This window comes from Emiliania huxleyi (genome assembly GCF_000372725.1).
Source record: "Emiliania huxleyi CCMP1516 chromosome Unknown EMIHUscaffold_132, whole genome shotgun sequence".
NCBI classification, from domain to species: Eukaryota; Haptophyta; order Isochrysidales; family Noelaerhabdaceae; genus Emiliania; species Emiliania huxleyi.
The window spans coordinates 277,249-293,175 of NW_005201269.1; the positions used below are offsets into that span (position 1 = coordinate 277,249).

Sequence of the window (15,927 nt, forward strand, 5' to 3'; positions counted from 1 at the left end):
CAATAAATAGATCTTCTTTGCTGACAACCTCAAGACACAAACACAAAGCGACAGACAAGAGACAAACGCTGAAGACTGAACATAGCGTGTTCAGGCGGGAAAAAGATGCTCTTTCACTCCGTGCGCACTATCGATTAAGTTGCAAACACTCTACGTCCGATCCGTACGCGCGCCGGATCATGGCAATCGTAGGCGGCAACAGATCATCAGGCGTGAACACAAACGATGTGATCTGCGACACATTCTGATTGTAGCGGACACCAGAAAGACGGCCAAGCAGTCGACGAACTTGCTCTTGTTTTGTCTCAGAGCGCACTCTGTGTGAAGTCTGCAGCATGCTCGAGACATTGGCGGCCGCTGCTGTGCCAAAGAAGCGTTGGACAATGGCCGGCAGCTCAATCTCAATGTGCTCAACTGAGCCGAGATAGTCGAGCTTCACGGGCTTGGGGCGCCCTCTGGGAAAGGGAAGAGTCGCGAGGAAGGAGAGCTGGGGCTCGAGATGTGCATCGCACAAGCGCGGACTGGCGACGCACGCGGTGAGGATCCGCCGGGCGATTGCATCTGCGTTTTCTGCCGTGTTTGCAGCAGCCCCTGCCGGCACGCCGGCTTGAATCACTTTGAGGTTCTTCCGCAGCGCCGCTTCAAGGACGCCGCTGGTGAAGCGTGCAACTGGGTCGCGGACAAAGGTGAAGTAGGCATACTCGCCAACCGTGCCGTGGGCAGCGTCCAGGGTTTGACGGCAATACAAGTGCCACGGGCACACCAGCACCCAATTCCTGCACATGGATTTCAGGGCGTGGACAATCGTCGTGCCCGCAGACTTGAAGATGTGGATGAAAGCCACACGGCGGCGCGGGCAGAAGAGAACCTCGTCGTAGAGCGGGCTCTCGGGGTGAGGGGGACGGTCCTTGGCCAGTCGTGGGACAGCGCCATGCGAATTGTGGAGCAGGTGCCGACCCCGGCGGTGACAATGCGTGCTGTCGCCTGGCAATTAGTGTATGCCCGTTCTCGCCGCCTCCTCGCCCCCGCTCTCGTGCCACCAACCTTCCCCCCTCGCGGCGCGGCGCGGCTTGACGCGGGGCGGAGTGTGGTGGTGCAGGTGCTCGAGCGCCTCCCGTGGGCGATCCCGTTCGACGCGCGGGTGCGCCTCTTCCGCTTGCTCGTCCAGGACACGTCCGAGGCACGTCGGAGACACGTCGGAGACACGTCGGAGACACGTCCACAGGTGCGCCTCTTCCGCGCGCTCGTCCAGCGCGAGCAGCAGGGCTTGCCGGGCGAGGCGCTGCCCGAGCACTTGCGTGGCCACCGCGTGCAGATCCGGAGAGAGCACTTGCTGGAGGACGGGTACGTCCAGCTGGGCGCGCTGCCGCGAGAGAAGCTCAAGGGGACGATCCGCGTCGAGTTTGTGTCCGAGCTCGGCCTGGCGGAGGCGGGCATCGACCGCACCGGCGTCTGCAAGGAGCCCCTCGAGGACGCGGCTGGTTCCGCGTCCGAGGTCCGCTGATCAAGCCTCCTTAGGCGTCTTCAAGGAGTTTCTCGAGGACGCGATGCGCGCCGCCATCGACGCGCAGCGCGGCCTCTTCGCCCGGACGGCGCAGCGGAGGATCTACCCGTCGCCGAGCTCGGGCGTCGCCGAGTCGGCGCACGAGCCTAGAAGGGGAAGACGGAGTCAGAAGGCGGGGTCTTGCGTCCCAACCCGCGCTCGAGAGGGCACGTATTCAACCGTCTTCGGCTGTATGTGGCTGTATTTGCTGTATTTGTGTCGCTCGTGTTCACGCGGTGCTCTGAAGACTCGGCACACACCCGTCTTCCCGCCCTGATGTCGGTGTGTTCGTCACGTAGGCGCACGAGCGGCTCTTCGAGTTTGCGGGCAGGCTGCTCGGCAAGGCTCAGCTGGCGGACTTTTCCCAGACATGTCCAAGACACGTCCCCGACATGTCCCGCAGGCTGCTCGGCAAGGCGGTGTATGAGGGCATCGTGCTCGACGCGGCGCTCGCCGACTTCTTCGCTGCAAAGCTGCTCGGCAAGCCGGGATCGATCGACGACCTCGCGTCGCTCGACCCGGAGCTCTTCCAGTCGCTGCAGCTCGTCAAGAGTTACGACGGCGACGTCGAGGGCGACCTCTGCCTCTGCTTCACCGTCGACGAGGACGTCTTCGGCGTGCGCACCGCGGTCGACCTGCGCGAGGGCGGCAGCACGATGCCAGTCACGCGCGAGAACCGGATCGAGTGAGACTCGAGATCCGCCCGAGATGTGATCCCTCGGGTAGTCTGCGACTCGCCCGCGCCGTCCCGGCCCCACCGCCCCCGCGCCCCGCCCGCCCCACCGCCCGCCGCCCCCGGCAGGTACGTCCACCTGATGGCCGACTACCGCCTCAACCGGCAGATCGAGGCGCAGAGCCGCGCCTTCGTCGCGGGCGTCCACTCGGTGGTACCCCTCTCGTGGCTGCGCCTCTTCACCACGCCCGAGCTGCAGCGGCTCATCAACGGAGACGACGCGCCGATCGACGTCAACGACCTGCGCCGGCACACGCGGTACGCGGGCGGCTACAACGAGCTCACCCCGACGGTGCGCGACCTGTGGAGGGTGGTGGCCGACTTTTCGCACGAGGACCGCGCGCTGCTGCTCAAGTTTGTCACGTCGTGCTCCAAGCCGCCGCTGCTCGGCTTCAAGTACCTGCAGCCGCCCTTTACGGTGCAGTGCGTCTCGGGCGATGGGGGCGAGACGCCGTCCGTGCTCGCCTTCTTCGGGATGGGCAGGAACGAGACGCAGAGGCTGCCGACCGCGAGCACCTGCTTCAACCTGCTCAAGCTGCCAAACTTCAAGTCGAGGGCGGTGCTGCGCGAGCGGCTCCTCTACGCCATCCGGTCCGCCTCGGGCTTTGAGCTTTCGTGAGATGTTGTCAACTATTTTGGTTTTTGTGTGATGCCATGTGTACGTGTACGAGGCTTCTTCCTCTCAGAAAACACGCGGACGGCTTCTGGCTAGTGGTAGTGCCATTTCACACTCTGACAGTGACACGCTTTCTTGAAAACGTCTCCAACCTAGAGCCGTACGGAGCTCCGTCGGTTGCTTCCAGCGCCCTCCCCCGCGCTCCCTGCGGCCATGGCCGATGCTCCTAGTAAGAGAGGTCATCTGGCTACCGCGAGAGCGACCCAACTTGTCGACATCGTCCGATGATGGTGCCGCAAAGTCAGCCTTCGGAGGCTATCGTCGCGTCGAGCCGGCAGTAGCCGTGACATGTTGTGGTTCCACCACCCCTCGTAGGCTTTGCCTCTGACCGCCACCATTCCCAGGCTGCCTAATGGGATGGAAAGGAAGGCTCGGCGAGCGTATAGAAGCGTTCTCGACCTCGTCGTGGCAACCTGCAAGGCAGCGCTGGCGGGCGCGATGAGCGTCGTGCCACTTGACCGGAGACGGGTCGCAGGCGTCGTACCGAGCGCGTCGATACCGCGGAGCAAGAGCAAATCAACTCAACCGTTCGAATGCTGACGCCGCAAGTCGTTGCCGCCGGTTGCCAAGGTGCGCCTGGATTGCTCAGCAGCACAAGCATCCACGGAGCCAGCGAGCGCCGAGCGACATTGAATTGACTGAGCCGGACCGGGACATGTCGGCGGGCAAAATTGTAAAATGGTTCCGATAGCCGAGGTAGCTCCGGCGGACGTGAGAGCACGGCCTGACGATCAAGCACGAGAGCGACGAACGGAGGCGCAGATAACTGGCGATGAACTCACTGCTGATACCTGCTGGAGCTGCGGAAGATGCAGTAGTACTGCCGCAGACAGAGCACCGCGCGCGGAGCGCGCCGCTGGAAAGCACGCGCGGAGCGCGCCGCTGGGTAGGCGCGGAGCGCTGCCACTTGAGACTGGGCCTGTGGGTGGGCCGAGTGGTTCCTAGCGTGTGAGTCAAACTCTAAATAGAGATCGCATCTAGCCCTCCACAACCCTCAAAATTTTCTTCGGGGCGCGCTCTGCGCGCGGCGCTCCGCGCCTCACTCCTTGAGCGTCATAGGCGCTGGCCCGCACATGTTCTGCAGCTTGGGCGGAGGACCAGTGCAGAGTAGCCGCGCGGTCTTAGGTGGTGGTTGTGGCATGCGGACGAGATCGCAGATGCGTACACCGGGATGCGGCGTGCCCAAGAGCCTCCTTCCTATCCTCCCCCACCTTCACCCTCCGATCGTCACCCCAGTGGGAAAAAGAAGCAAAACTGGAGGTGCTTTTGTCTCGCCTGTTCCCCCACTGTGGCGGCTGCCCGCCCAGTTTGGTGAGGTGAATAAAAAGAAAAATCGTCAGCTTCGAATCCAGGGCGAGCGGATTCGATTATCACAACTAAACGAAATATGGTGTGCCTTGGTCCTCTCCTTGAGTCGAGCGCAGCCGACAGCCATGGCAAGCGTCGTGCTTCTCGTCTCACTGCCCTACGTCCTGGCTGCTCGGTGTGGCGTGGACAGCTGCACCGACGCCGTCCTCGCAACGCTCGCCCAAGATTTGACCGCCAACTACAAGGGCTTCTCATCGTGCGAGTCTCGCATCAACTGGGTGAAGAGCAACACCGGCCGGAATGAGGAAAAGTCGTGCGAAAAGGTGGCAGAGGAATTTCCAGAAGAGTGTGGCGCCTGCCACCCCTTCCAATCGCCGCCTCTGCCGCAAACCTCGCCGCCACCGTCGCCGCCGCCACCACCATCACCACCGCCGCCGCCGTCACCACCGCCGCCGCCGTCACCACCACCGCCGCCGTCACCACCACCGCCGCCGTCACCACCACCGCCGCCGTCACCACCGCCGCCGCCGTCGCCGCAGTCCCCGTGCCTCTCGTGCGAGCCCTTGTGCGACTGGTCGACGCACGACTACAAGCTCGTGGGCACCGAGATGTCGTGCGTAGCGCGCGACCCGATGGGCGGTGAGTCGAGCGGTATGTCCTCAATGAGCATGGGCTGTGGCAACATGTCGTGCGCATCGACCCTCGCTTTCCTCCACGAGAACATGGTGATGCACCACGGAATGGCGATCGAGTTTACATGCGATGTTGAGGTGGATTTCGTTCGCGGCATGATCCCGCACCACGCAGGCGCAGTCAAGATGTGCGACATCCTGCGTGGCTCGGTGAGCGTGGAGACGGACTCCGACGGCTCTGGCATGGGAATGATGCACTCGTCCGGGAGAATGCTAATGCCGGCCGCGATCGACCCCTTCCTCGAGGGCCTCTGCTCTGACATTGAGGAGACGCAGGCGCGTGAGATTGCGGAGATGGAGGCATGGCTCGCGAGCCGCAGCTTGGGCGCGTACACGTCCTGTGGCGACAGCCACGGCGGCGGCATGGATGGCCACGACATGGGCAGCGGCGATATGGACATGGGCGGCGACATGCCTGGCCACGACATGGGCGGAGGCAGCATGGGCGGCGACATGCCTGGCCACGACATGGGCGGAGGCAGCATGGGCGGCGACATGCCTGGCCACGACATGGGCAGCGGCGATATGGACATGGGCGGCGACATGCCTGGCCACGACATGGGCGGAGGCAGCATGGGCGGCGAAATGCCTGGCCACGGCATGTGACGCACGGACGAAGCACGGTCAGAAGGAGCGGCAGAGAGAAAAGTACGACCCCGAGCCGCGGTCTCCACTGCCCTGCCATCTAGTTTTACCCTCCGATCCGGGCGGGTGTCGGTCGCAGTCCGTCGGCCGTCTTGCCATGTGTGTGTGCTGGCGCGCGTGCGGTCGGCAGAGCGCTGCGCCCTGTCGCTCTGTCGAGCACGCTCTCTCGTGCTTCGTTGTGACCCACCCTGTCCCCTCCCACCCGTGTGTGTGATCAGTGTCTACGGAGAGGGAGAGGGAGTGTCTTTGGCTCGCGCCAGGGAGGCCGGGAGGGCGCTCGTTGCTCCTCCGTCTTTTGTATCATTAATTATTACTTAGAAGCCGCCCACGGTCACACCTCCACGGCGGCTCGGCTGGGCGGCGCTGCGCCTGCTGCGTCATCTTCGGCGGGCCGGTCTGGGGCGGCCTTGCTGTGGCCCTTGGTGGCGTGGTAGACGCCGGTGCCTGCGGTGGCGAGGAGCACGCCCAGCATGTTGAGCAGCGTGAGCTCGTCGTGTAGGACGAGCACTGCGCCGACGATGGTGAGCAGCTCTCTGGCCGAGGCAATAGGTAGGTAGGTAGGGCGTTTTGGCGCGACTCAGTGGGGACAGACCCCCTATCTGGCTAGGAGCCGGAACCCAGCACGAGCTAAAGACAAGGCGCGCGGCTTCTTTTTTTTTGGCTTCGGGAGGATGTGTGTCTTGTGAGCCTGTTTGTGTCTCCGCTCGTGCGTGTCGTCATCATCTGTCCAAGCGTCCACCCATACCGCGTTGGTGTCCAGTCCGAGCCTGGCTGTTCGTCACCTTCCTACCTAACCTAAAGGGAGGAGAGTTTTTCCGGCAACCAGAGGGAAACCAGAGGGTCCCCAGCACTTTTTGGTGCTCCATTCTGGCAACTCTCGAGTTTCCCTGAGTCTGAGAGCTGGTCTGGGGGTGGGGCAAAATCTGAGGCGCGAACCCGCCGAGCACCACCGCAGCGCGCAGAGATATGGCGCCCGAACCAACAGACGAGGCCCACGCGTTGGCGGAGTCGTTCGCGCCTGTGGGGGCAGTATACATGGATCGTAGACGCGCGGGGCAGTAGGGAGATATATAGACGAGGCCCACAGCAACAGCCGCCGCCGCAGCAGCAGCCGCAGCAGCCGCAGCAGCCGCCGCCGCAGCCGCCGCAGCAGCTGCAGCGCCCTCACCTGAGGCAGCCGCGGGCTGTTGCGCCGCTCCAGACGCCCGCAGCTGACGCTCCCGCGGCGGCCGCCGTGCTGCTGCCCGCGAGTGCGGCGGCGCCGTCGAGCCCTCCCGGCAGCCACGCCAACGGCGCCGCCAACGCACGGCGCCGCCAACGGCCCCGCCAACGGCCCCGCCGGCCGGCCCGCCGCCAACGGCCCCGCCAACGGCCCCGCCGGCCGGCCCGCCGCTCGAAACTTGTGCTCGTGGAGTCCATGCGAGAGGGCATATGGCGAGGCCGCTGGCTACAAATTTTACGGACATGGATCGATGTTATGCTTTCATTGTAGAGACATATACCCAGACCTGCTCACATGAGCTATTCACGGCTTATGGCGGCCGTCCTGGTCTTGTTACATAACGCGCGGTTTCGCGATATGTGCGAAAAGTGAAGATCTGGACACCACCTAGAAAGAAATACGAGTAGGCATCACTGGCGCCAAACATCAATCTTTCACATCCTTGCACTCGGCCTGCCGCTCAGCGAGCTGTAATCGGGAAAGCATGACTCAGCTGTCGTGGCGGCCCCGTGAATAGCTGCGGCCAGCCGGGGAGGCCCTTTGAAAAGAAGAAGAAGAACCGTTAGGTCGGCCAATCCAGCACCCCACTTTCACACTCGTACTCGACTACTCGAGTACCTAGGTACCCGGGTAGCGGCTGTGGTTTTCGTGAGGGGCCATGGCGCCGACGACGACGGCCATGATCATTGTTGCGGCCGTCGCGCTGAGCTGGTGGGCGCGGCGACGGCGACGATCGATCATCACACCCACGCAGTGGACGCAGTTTGACCGCGACGGGTACGTCGTGCTCCGCCCAGACCAGGTGTTTGCGTCGCCGCACGACGATTTGCTGTCTCTGCAACAGCGAATGGACGATATCATGCTTGGCACGTGTGCAGAACCGCCGCCTTACGAGCGCATGATGATGCAACTTGATTCGTGCACGGGTGTGTATGCCGATGCCGGCGAACAGACGTTGGGCTACAAGGGTAAGACACTGCGCTACCGCAAGATTCAAAATCTCGACCTGGACGACCTCGTGATGGGCCTCTTTTTGCGACGGCCGTGCTTCGCGGAGGCCTGCGAGCGCGTGTACGGCAAGGGCACCCCCATCAGCTCCTTCCGCACCATGTTCTTCAACAAGCCGTGCGCTCCCTCGGCCGCCAGCTCGGGGGGCACCCACCTCCCGTGGCATCAGGACCGGTGGCGGTTTCTCGACATCGACCCGCTCCTCAACGCGTACCTCGCCCTCGACCCCGCCTCGCCCGAGTCGGGCTGCGTGCGTCTGCTGCCGCGCTCGCACACGCTCGGCATCCTCAACCCTTCGCACCACTCGGCCTTCCTCACAGAGGGCCAGATTGAGTGTTACTGCGGCGCAAAGGCCGAGGCGAGCGGCGCGATCGTCGACCTCGTCCTGCAGCCTGGGGAGGTGGCGCTCATCCACAACTGGGTGGTGCACTCGTCGGGCACAAATCGCACCGCGCGAGCCCGCCGAGCGCTCTCCGTGAGCTACATGGACGCGAGGACGAAGCTGAACGAAGCTGAGTTTGGACGCTTCACCGGCGGCGAACTCAAGTCCTCCGGATACCCGGAGGGAGGCACGCATTTCCCACAGATCTTCTGAGAAAGCACGCAACCTAGAACTTGAGACTGCGCGTGTTCGTCTGCCTATGCCGTAGGGCTCACGCGCCACGGTGCACACTCCACAGCAAAAAAAGCCTACTGTACCGTCCACCCCCTGTCGAGTGCCTGCTGTCCTGTACAGTCGAGTACGGAGTAGTAGAGGGTTCGGATGAAATAGTCTATTCTAATGGAACCCATGTTTTGGGTGTGACGCGTCTCGCGCCGTTCGTTTTTGCTCTGGGGGGAGGCGGGGGCCCCCGGAGGCACCATGCGCCGCGCCGCAGTGCGGAAACGGGGCTCCGGCGCTCAGAGTCGCTCAGAGCACCGACTTCCCGAATGATCACGGTTGATCAGAGGGCAGATTCGGAGAGATCTCGAGGAGTACATACAGATAGACCCTCTAACCATAAGAAACTTCCAACCTGATCGGTCGTACTGACCGCCGACAGATCACACTCCAGACAGCAGACAGGCCGACGTCTGCACGCGGCCGGCCGGGCGAGAGGCTTGACACGATCCGACCCTGCGACCCTGATGCTGCTGCTCTAGCTATCAGACATGCGCTGCTGACTGCTGCCACAATGTGCGACCGGTGCTGGCCCACTTGGCGGCCTTCCCGGTCAGTGGTGAGGCGCAGTTCAGAGCTGTCGATGGCGCGATGCCGCACTGGTCCCACATCGGTGACACGAGACCACCACGTTTGCCGGTCCAAGAGAGAGGCACCGGCGCTGTCCCGAGAAGGTGCATGGTCCCTCTTGACTGCCCATGCGCGCGAGGCTGTGTAGGCATAGCCTCGAGAGTGCCAGCAGCCAATCCGAGGCAGTTTGTGACGCGCATTGCGTCAGAAGCGTGCACGCGCTGGAAGGACACCTTCCTACTGGCCGTACGATCAGGTCGTCACTGAATGCCGAAGACTAAGGCCGCGAGCTATGCAGGCGGTCAGTTGAGCAGCATGGCACGGTCAGCAACGCCGAAAGGATGTCGCAAGGCGTGATAGCATGGCCGCAAGTTCGCCGACCCATGAAAACAAGTAAAAAATTGCGCGAAAAAAGAAAAATGCCAAAAAAATCGGCGCCTGCGGCGGGCTGGGGGACCCCATCTCCCCCCCGCATGGGTATCCCCTAGGGCCCTCGCCTCCCCCCAGAGCGTTTTTGCGGGGTGATGCCGTCAGGGGCGGCGACCCCCCCATCTACAGGTGATATGCGCATCCTAGATGCCAAACGCCATCTAGGATGCGTTTTCCATCTAAGGACACCGGGTGTCTCCACTATGATTGGGTTCTCCAAGAAGATTCAATCATCTTTAGATGGTTGCCCCGCGTCTTTTGATAGCCCGTGACATCTCAGATACTGCTAAGCAGTCGTCTTCAGACGCACAAGTGTGCCGAGATGATACCCTCATCTTGGGTTAGTCCATGCATCCCAGGAGGCAATGGAGGATGCGCAATGCATCTCAGGAACATGAGCGCGTTGTCGGATTTCCCCCCCTATTTTTCGATCGACAGTGTCGGAGTTTTTTGCCGAACCCGAACCCGAAATAAAAACCAGTCTTACATATACAACCGCAACCTTCCATAGTGTAGAAAAGTCAGCATTAGCACAAGGGCTAAGTGCCCCCCACCATCACTCACTGGCTCCCATCACCATCAAGTAGTATTCCACAGACAACAGAGTAGTTAGTCACATCACACTTACATAGCCATACTAGTAGCAGCCGAGATTAGCATAGATTCATAGTCTGCACTCCCACTTTGATCCAAGGGCTCACACGCCGCTCAAGTCTTTATAATTTAACTAGCATTTTAAGTGTTTGTTATGACCCCCCCCGATGAACACATCAGTGAGGGAGGGCGAGACGATCGAGGGGTCCCGTACCATGCGGAATCGACCCTATCAAGTGCTCAAGTGCTCAAGCATTTTAATGATTAAATGCCAAGCATCTTGGGATGCGAAAGCATCTTCAGATGATTCGAGCATCCCAGGATGCTCCGGCATCTTAAGTTGAAAATACCATCTAGAGATGCTCGAGCATAGGCAAGACAGTGTGCAGTCCAAGTAGAGCGCATCTTAGATGCATATTATCTCAAGATGCGCATATCATCTGTAGATGGGGGGGTCGCTGCCCCTGACGTGCTTTGCACTTTGCAGGTACCATGGTATTTGCACCGGCCGGCGTGCGCGAGCTGTGTCCTGCTGTTGAAGTTTGAATGTGAGTGTGGACTTCTGGTTGCCTTCCACAGGCGGCGGCCGCCGCCGCGTGGCTGCGCGCCGAAACACCAAAATTCTTTCGTACTGGCGACACCTGTACGTGATGTATGTGCGCACGCATGTCGTTGGGATGCGGCAGTTCGGCCTGCACACGGAACAACTTGGCTGCGCCCATCAACCCAGCCACCGCGCGTAGAAAGCCATCCTCTGTGTTGGTATTGAACATATGTGCAACGAGGAGCATCTGCAAGTCGATGTCTGAGAAGATGTCGAGGAAAGCTGACTGCTGCTGCACTCCCTCCCTCCCCCCGCACCCCCCTCCCTCCCACCCCGCTGTGGACCGGCTGTTTCATTTCCTTGTACGGTGCGAGACACACACACTCTCTCTCTCCCTCTCCCTCCCTCCCTCCCTCCCTCCCTCCCTCCCTCTGACGACTCGAACCCGTGAAGCTTCCCCAAAATTCCGAGTGCCAGCAGCAGCCTCGTTGAGCCAGAACGTCGGCTCGCGAGGTGGGTGCTAGTATGAGCCCGCTGAGGCGTAGTGCTCTTGCAGAGGCGGTTAGTGGTGCACTAACCCCGAGAAACCCTTCGGGTCACTCCTCATCGCAAACCCTGTCAGCAGTCCTCCTCCGGGAATGTACGTAAGAGCCACATACATTGAGAGAACACAACCCCCTCTCTCTTTTCTCCCAGTAAGCTATAAGTACGTACGTACATTGAAAATGCGGGCAAGAACGGTAGCGACTCCATCCCCCCCATCCGCCTTGGCTAAAATGGTACAATCGAGTACAATCGTACGCTCGTTCGTCCTTTTCGTAATCTCAATCATCATTCCGGCGGTAGAGAAGCGACTCCATCCCCCCCGCGCTGGCCTCGTCTGCCTGGGCGCTCGCGCGAACGGTCGCACATACACGCGTATATGGTGCGCTTACACCCCTTCCTGCTACTCTCGCTACCTGGTCTTGCGCACGCCGAGACATTCACCATCCTGGGTGACGAGCTTGAAGGGGGCTGGAGCCTCGCCCCGTGGAACGACGGGATCACCGCGCCTGGCACAATGGAGGCGGTGTATGAAGATCCATGCGGACAAACGAACGGGCTCTCGTACAAGGCATCGCTTCCTCCCGGGCGGGCGTTCGACCTCCTCTGCGACCCCGCCACGTGCAATAATCTCATTCTTCCTGAATCAAAAGGTGGCCGCTACTCGAACATAGTTTTTGAGATGTTCGTGCCGCCGACTCCGGACTCGTGCGGCGCTCCCGAGATCGTGGGCGATTCCGAAAGCTTCTTGGGTCTCGGAAATCTCGCTGCAGCATTCCACTCAGGACCAGGCGAGCCTAACCGGATCAAGGCGTGGAAAAATTTCGATCGCGAAGACTTCACCCTGAGCTCAAGCAATGGCAAGTACATATTCTGCACAGACGTGCCGGACTGGGAGGCAAGTGTAGAAGGAGACGGGTGGGGGCTGCTGGCATTCGTCAACCTCCCTGGCTCCGCAACGTCGGATTTCTACCTGGACACTGTCTACTTGGCGGACCAGGCATCGGCCGCGGAACTTGGGTGCAAGCAAGACCTTGACGATTCCATCGACACTTGCATCGTCTGCCCACCCTCGAGGCGCCATCTTCTGTTTGCCAGCCTTCCCTGCTGCCCAGACTGGGGACTCCCTGACCGGGGCACGGAGTACTACTGAACTCCACCATTTGGTGATCTGTGATCGGCAAAGAAGCTGCGCCGCCCCAATGACAAGGAGACGGTGAGTAGGCAAGCGAGAGCCAGACCGGACGCACCTCCCAGGAAGAAGCGACAGTGCAATACGCATAGGTCGGGTGATATGGGGAGATACGGGGAGATATGGGGAGATATGGGGAGTATGGGCAGCAAAGGATGCGCACCTCCGGCCCCTGCAGCATGCTTAGAGCGCCGCAGATTGGCCGCTCGTGCAGAGGCGAGAGGTTTGAGTAACAGCATCGTGTGTGTCTCGCGCCTTGCGGGGGGGGGAGTAAAAAAAGCTGGAACGTCTTCCCAAGAGCGCCACTCTTGGAGCGCCGCCACTACCTACCGGTGCCCCAGGACGCACGGCCCGCCGCAGCCGGAGGCCCACGGGAGAGCGTCGAGACGTGTTTCGACATCGAGTGCCCTCTCCGTTGCCCCGGTGGCGGTCTGTGTCCTGCCAGCGCGCACCAGTACAGCACCAGTGCCAGTGCCAGTCCCGTGCGAGCCTATCGAGCTTGATGCTGCCGCGCTCGCTCGCTCGCCGAGCAGCCGCCGCTTGCACGGCCCGTCACGGTAGTCGCTGCCTCTCTACGGCTGCCGCTGACCAGACCTACGATCTCGCCGTCGTCGGCGGCGGCGTGATGGGCGTGTGGGCCGCGATTGCGGCGGCCAAGCGCGGAGCCTCAGTCGCCCTCGCCGACCAGTTCGAGCCGGCCCACGTCCACGGCTCGTCGCACGGCGACGGCCGCATCTACCGGCTTGCGTACGAGCAGGACCATTACGTCGACATGATGGAGCGCAGCCTGCCACTCTGGCACGAGCTGCAGGAGGCGGCCGGAGAGCCGCTTCTCGCGCGCACGGGCGGCATCACTGTCGCCGACGCGGCGGCCGCGGGCGAGAACCGCAACGACGCGCTGCGTGCCATCTACGCGCGGCGCGGCATACCGCACGAGACGCTCTCCGCTGCCGCGACAAACGAGCGCTTCCCGCAATTCTCGCTCTCGCCGAGCCTCGAGGCGCTGTACCAGCCCGACTTTGGCGTCCTCTTCGCCTCGAAGTCGGTCGCGGCGGCGTGGGCGTACGCGCGCGCGCTGGGCGTCGACACGTACGTCCCCTTCCGCGCGGCGGCCTTCCGCTCCGACGGGGGCCAGGGCCAGGGCTCGGTCGTGCTAAGCGAGCAGGGCGCGGAGCTTCGCTCTCGCTCGCTGGTCGTGGCTCCCGGCGCGTGGCTGTCGTCGCTGTCCCACACCCTGTGACTAGCCTTGGAGAGCCGGCCAAGCCCTCCCTGGCGCCCTCTCACTCTGAGGGGGAGCCCGTGCGCTGTAGGTTTGGCCTCCGCATTCCGACCCGCGTCTCCGCCGAGACCGTCTGCTACTACCGCCCGCAGGCGGAGTCGGCTGGAAGCACGCGCGGCCCAGTCCCCGACCACTCGTACCGCTCGATGCCCGTCTTCATCTTCCAGACGGAGAACGGCTGTGAGGGCATGTCGGGGATGGGCTACTACGGCCTGCCCACCATCGACGTGCCTGGCGTCAAGGCGTCCGCGCACTACTGCGGCCCAACCGTGCACCCGGACGCACGGCCCGCCGCAGCCGGAGGCCCAGCCGCGGTGCTCGGCCGCACCCTCGCCGGCGCGGCGGGCGAGGAGGAGGCCGCCGCGCGGCGCGTGGCGGAGGTGGTCGCATCGACGTCGCGCCTCGTTCGCGACAGCCTGCCGCACTGCGAGCAGACGCCGTTTGAGACCCAGTCCTGCCTCTACACGAGCACCTGCGACCACGACTACGTCCTCTCGCGCGTGCCGGGCCACGAGCGAGTCGTCCTCGCGGGGGGAGGCTCGGGGCACGCCTTCAAGATGGGGCCCGCGCTCGGCGAGATGGCGGCCGCCGCCGCGCTTGGCTGGGAGCCGCCACTCTCGCTGGCGCCCTTTGCGGTGGAGAGGCTGCTGGGCGCGTCGCTGCCGGACGAGTCGCTTGCGAGTAGGAGGTGAAAAGGTAAGCGAAATAAAAGAAATCGCTAGCGTGCCCGCAGTGGTGCACTAAGACTAACCTCCGAGAAACCCTTCGGATCGCTCCCTCATCGCAAACCCTGTCAGCAGAGTCCTCCGGGAATGTACGTAAGAGCCACATACACCGAAAACCCGCCTGCCGGCCGACCTCGCCTCACAGCATGTACATGACGGCTTGCCCCCCGAGCAGAAGCAGCAAAAAAGAAATCGAGTAGTCGGTCTGACCCTCTCTCGCCAGCGCGCCTTGGTTCGGCGTGGCGCGCCTACCGTGCCCAGTGTTGTGCTCGCGAGCTTTTTCCTCTTCCCGGGACGACGTACCGGAAGCCTGGGAACGTGCTAAAATTCTTTTTGCTGTGCCAGTTGCGCGCCGAGCCTGTGCCTTTGTATGGCGCCGCCGCTCGAGGCGCGCGTGCCTCGCGCCCCGGCTGGTACTTTCAGCCGCAAGCAGCGCGAGCTTCGCATCAAGCGCGGCCTGTTACTACCTCCGGCCTGGCGCGTGCCGACCGAGCGCAGCCTTCACTTCTTCTTGAAGGGCGTGTTGTGCTGTGCGGAGCTCCTCGACGCCATCCAGACCTGGCGGACTGGTAAGGAGAACACGCTGCGTCAGATCGCCGAAGTAATAACGCGACAGCTGATATCCAACACGCCTTCGTCGCGACACGCGCTCATCAAGCGCTTGGTCCGCGACGCGCTGCTGAGCGACAGCGAGGGCAACTACTACTCGATCGCAGCTACCGAGAAGAGGTTGCGCCACCTCGACTACGAAGACTGCTGCGCGCGTGATCACTACACGAGTCGCAGCTACGGCAAACGCTTTCACCCCTACGTCCTTTACAGGTTCATCCTGTTCTTGCAGACACACAACAAATTGTTGCGCTCTAAGATTGAGCAGACGGCATCCTGCGCCGTGTGCAAGGAGCGCGCCGCGCGCCGCGCCGAGGAAGGCGGCGTCCCAGTCATCTGGCGGCAAGCGGAGCCGTGCCGCCATTGGACTTGCGATACGTGTACCCGCGACCTCGCCGCCCGCGGCATGGCCAACCACTGCAGCTTGTGCCGGGCAAGGGTGATCTCCTACCCGCTCGGCGTTGCGCCCGGCGCCAACCAGAGCTGACGCTCCATCTAGGGCGGGGCCGGTGCGCGTCGGTGCACCCGGCTCCGCGTGCTGAGCGACCGTCTAGCAGTGTCGTGTGTGGTACCGCGAGCGACGCGTAGTCGTGTGTATGTCTCGCTCTCCCTCTCGGCGGTGGCCGGTGCGTCGAGCGTGACGGGGATGAGATACGAATCTCTCGATCGCCCGAGGTAAGGTAATTTTTTCAACGTGGTGGGGGAGGGCCGGGGCAACCCGCGCAACTCCACACCCACACCCACGCCGCACGCGCGCCTGAATCACTATAGTATGCTAATTGCTATTTCCTATTACTAATCGCGGTGTCGACTGTCGTCTTCCTGGTCGTCTAGCATGGTAGGGCAACGGCTTGAGTGAGCGCTCATCTCGGTTCTCGCTCGCTCTCTCGAACCACGGCTCTCGATGTGTATGTCTCTATCATCCGTGTAGTGTCTCTCGCGTCTCGGCACGGC

General features: G+C 62.5%; 5 protein-coding genes across 5 annotated transcripts; all 5 read left to right on the forward strand.

Annotated features, from left to right (window-relative positions):
* Positions 1-970: 970 nt before the first annotated feature.
* On the forward strand, positions 971-2,967 carry EMIHUDRAFT_467204 (hypothetical protein; the record flags this gene model as incomplete). Its single annotated transcript, XM_005788795.1, has 5 exons — positions 971-1,141; positions 1,226-1,481; positions 1,519-1,681; positions 1,947-2,228; positions 2,346-2,967. The coding sequence occupies 5 exons, from the start codon at positions 971-973 to the stop codon at positions 2,893-2,895; spliced, it is 1,422 nt and encodes a 473-aa protein (XP_005788852.1). The 3' UTR covers positions 2,896-2,967.
* A 1,142-nt stretch (positions 2,968-4,109) lies between these two features.
* Positions 4,110-5,558, forward strand: EMIHUDRAFT_226472 (hypothetical protein; the record flags this gene model as incomplete). The annotated part of the gene is made up of 2 exons (XM_005788796.1): positions 4,110-4,583; positions 4,821-5,558. The coding sequence occupies 2 exons, from the start codon at positions 4,110-4,112 to the stop codon at positions 5,556-5,558; spliced, it is 1,212 nt and encodes a 403-aa protein (XP_005788853.1).
* A 2,255-nt stretch (positions 5,559-7,813) lies between these two features.
* On the forward strand, positions 7,814-8,598 carry EMIHUDRAFT_440614 (hypothetical protein). The gene has a single exon (XM_005788797.1). The coding sequence runs from the start codon at positions 7,841-7,843 to the stop codon at positions 8,420-8,422; it is 582 nt and encodes a 193-aa protein (XP_005788854.1). The 5' UTR covers positions 7,814-7,840; the 3' UTR covers positions 8,423-8,598.
* Positions 8,599-12,985: 4,387 nt separating this feature from the next.
* Positions 12,986-14,331, forward strand: EMIHUDRAFT_110273 (hypothetical protein; the record flags this gene model as incomplete). The annotated part of the gene is made up of 2 exons (XM_005788798.1): positions 12,986-13,596; positions 13,671-14,331. 2 exons carry the CDS (start codon positions 12,986-12,988, stop codon positions 14,329-14,331), a joined length of 1,272 nt encoding a protein of 423 aa, XP_005788855.1.
* Positions 14,332-14,734: 403 nt separating this feature from the next.
* Positions 14,735-15,460, forward strand: EMIHUDRAFT_226478 (hypothetical protein; the record flags this gene model as incomplete). The annotated part of the gene is made up of 1 exon (XM_005788799.1): positions 14,735-15,460. One exon carries the CDS (start codon positions 14,735-14,737, stop codon positions 15,458-15,460), a length of 726 nt encoding a protein of 241 aa, XP_005788856.1.
* Between the last annotated feature and the right edge of the window lie 467 nt (positions 15,461-15,927).

Excerpts from the sequence above, each read along its gene's own strand:
- EMIHUDRAFT_440614 (XM_005788797.1), top strand. The coding sequence starts at position 7,841 with ATGGGCCTCTTTTTGCGACGGCCGTGCTTCGCGGAGGCCTGCGAGCGC.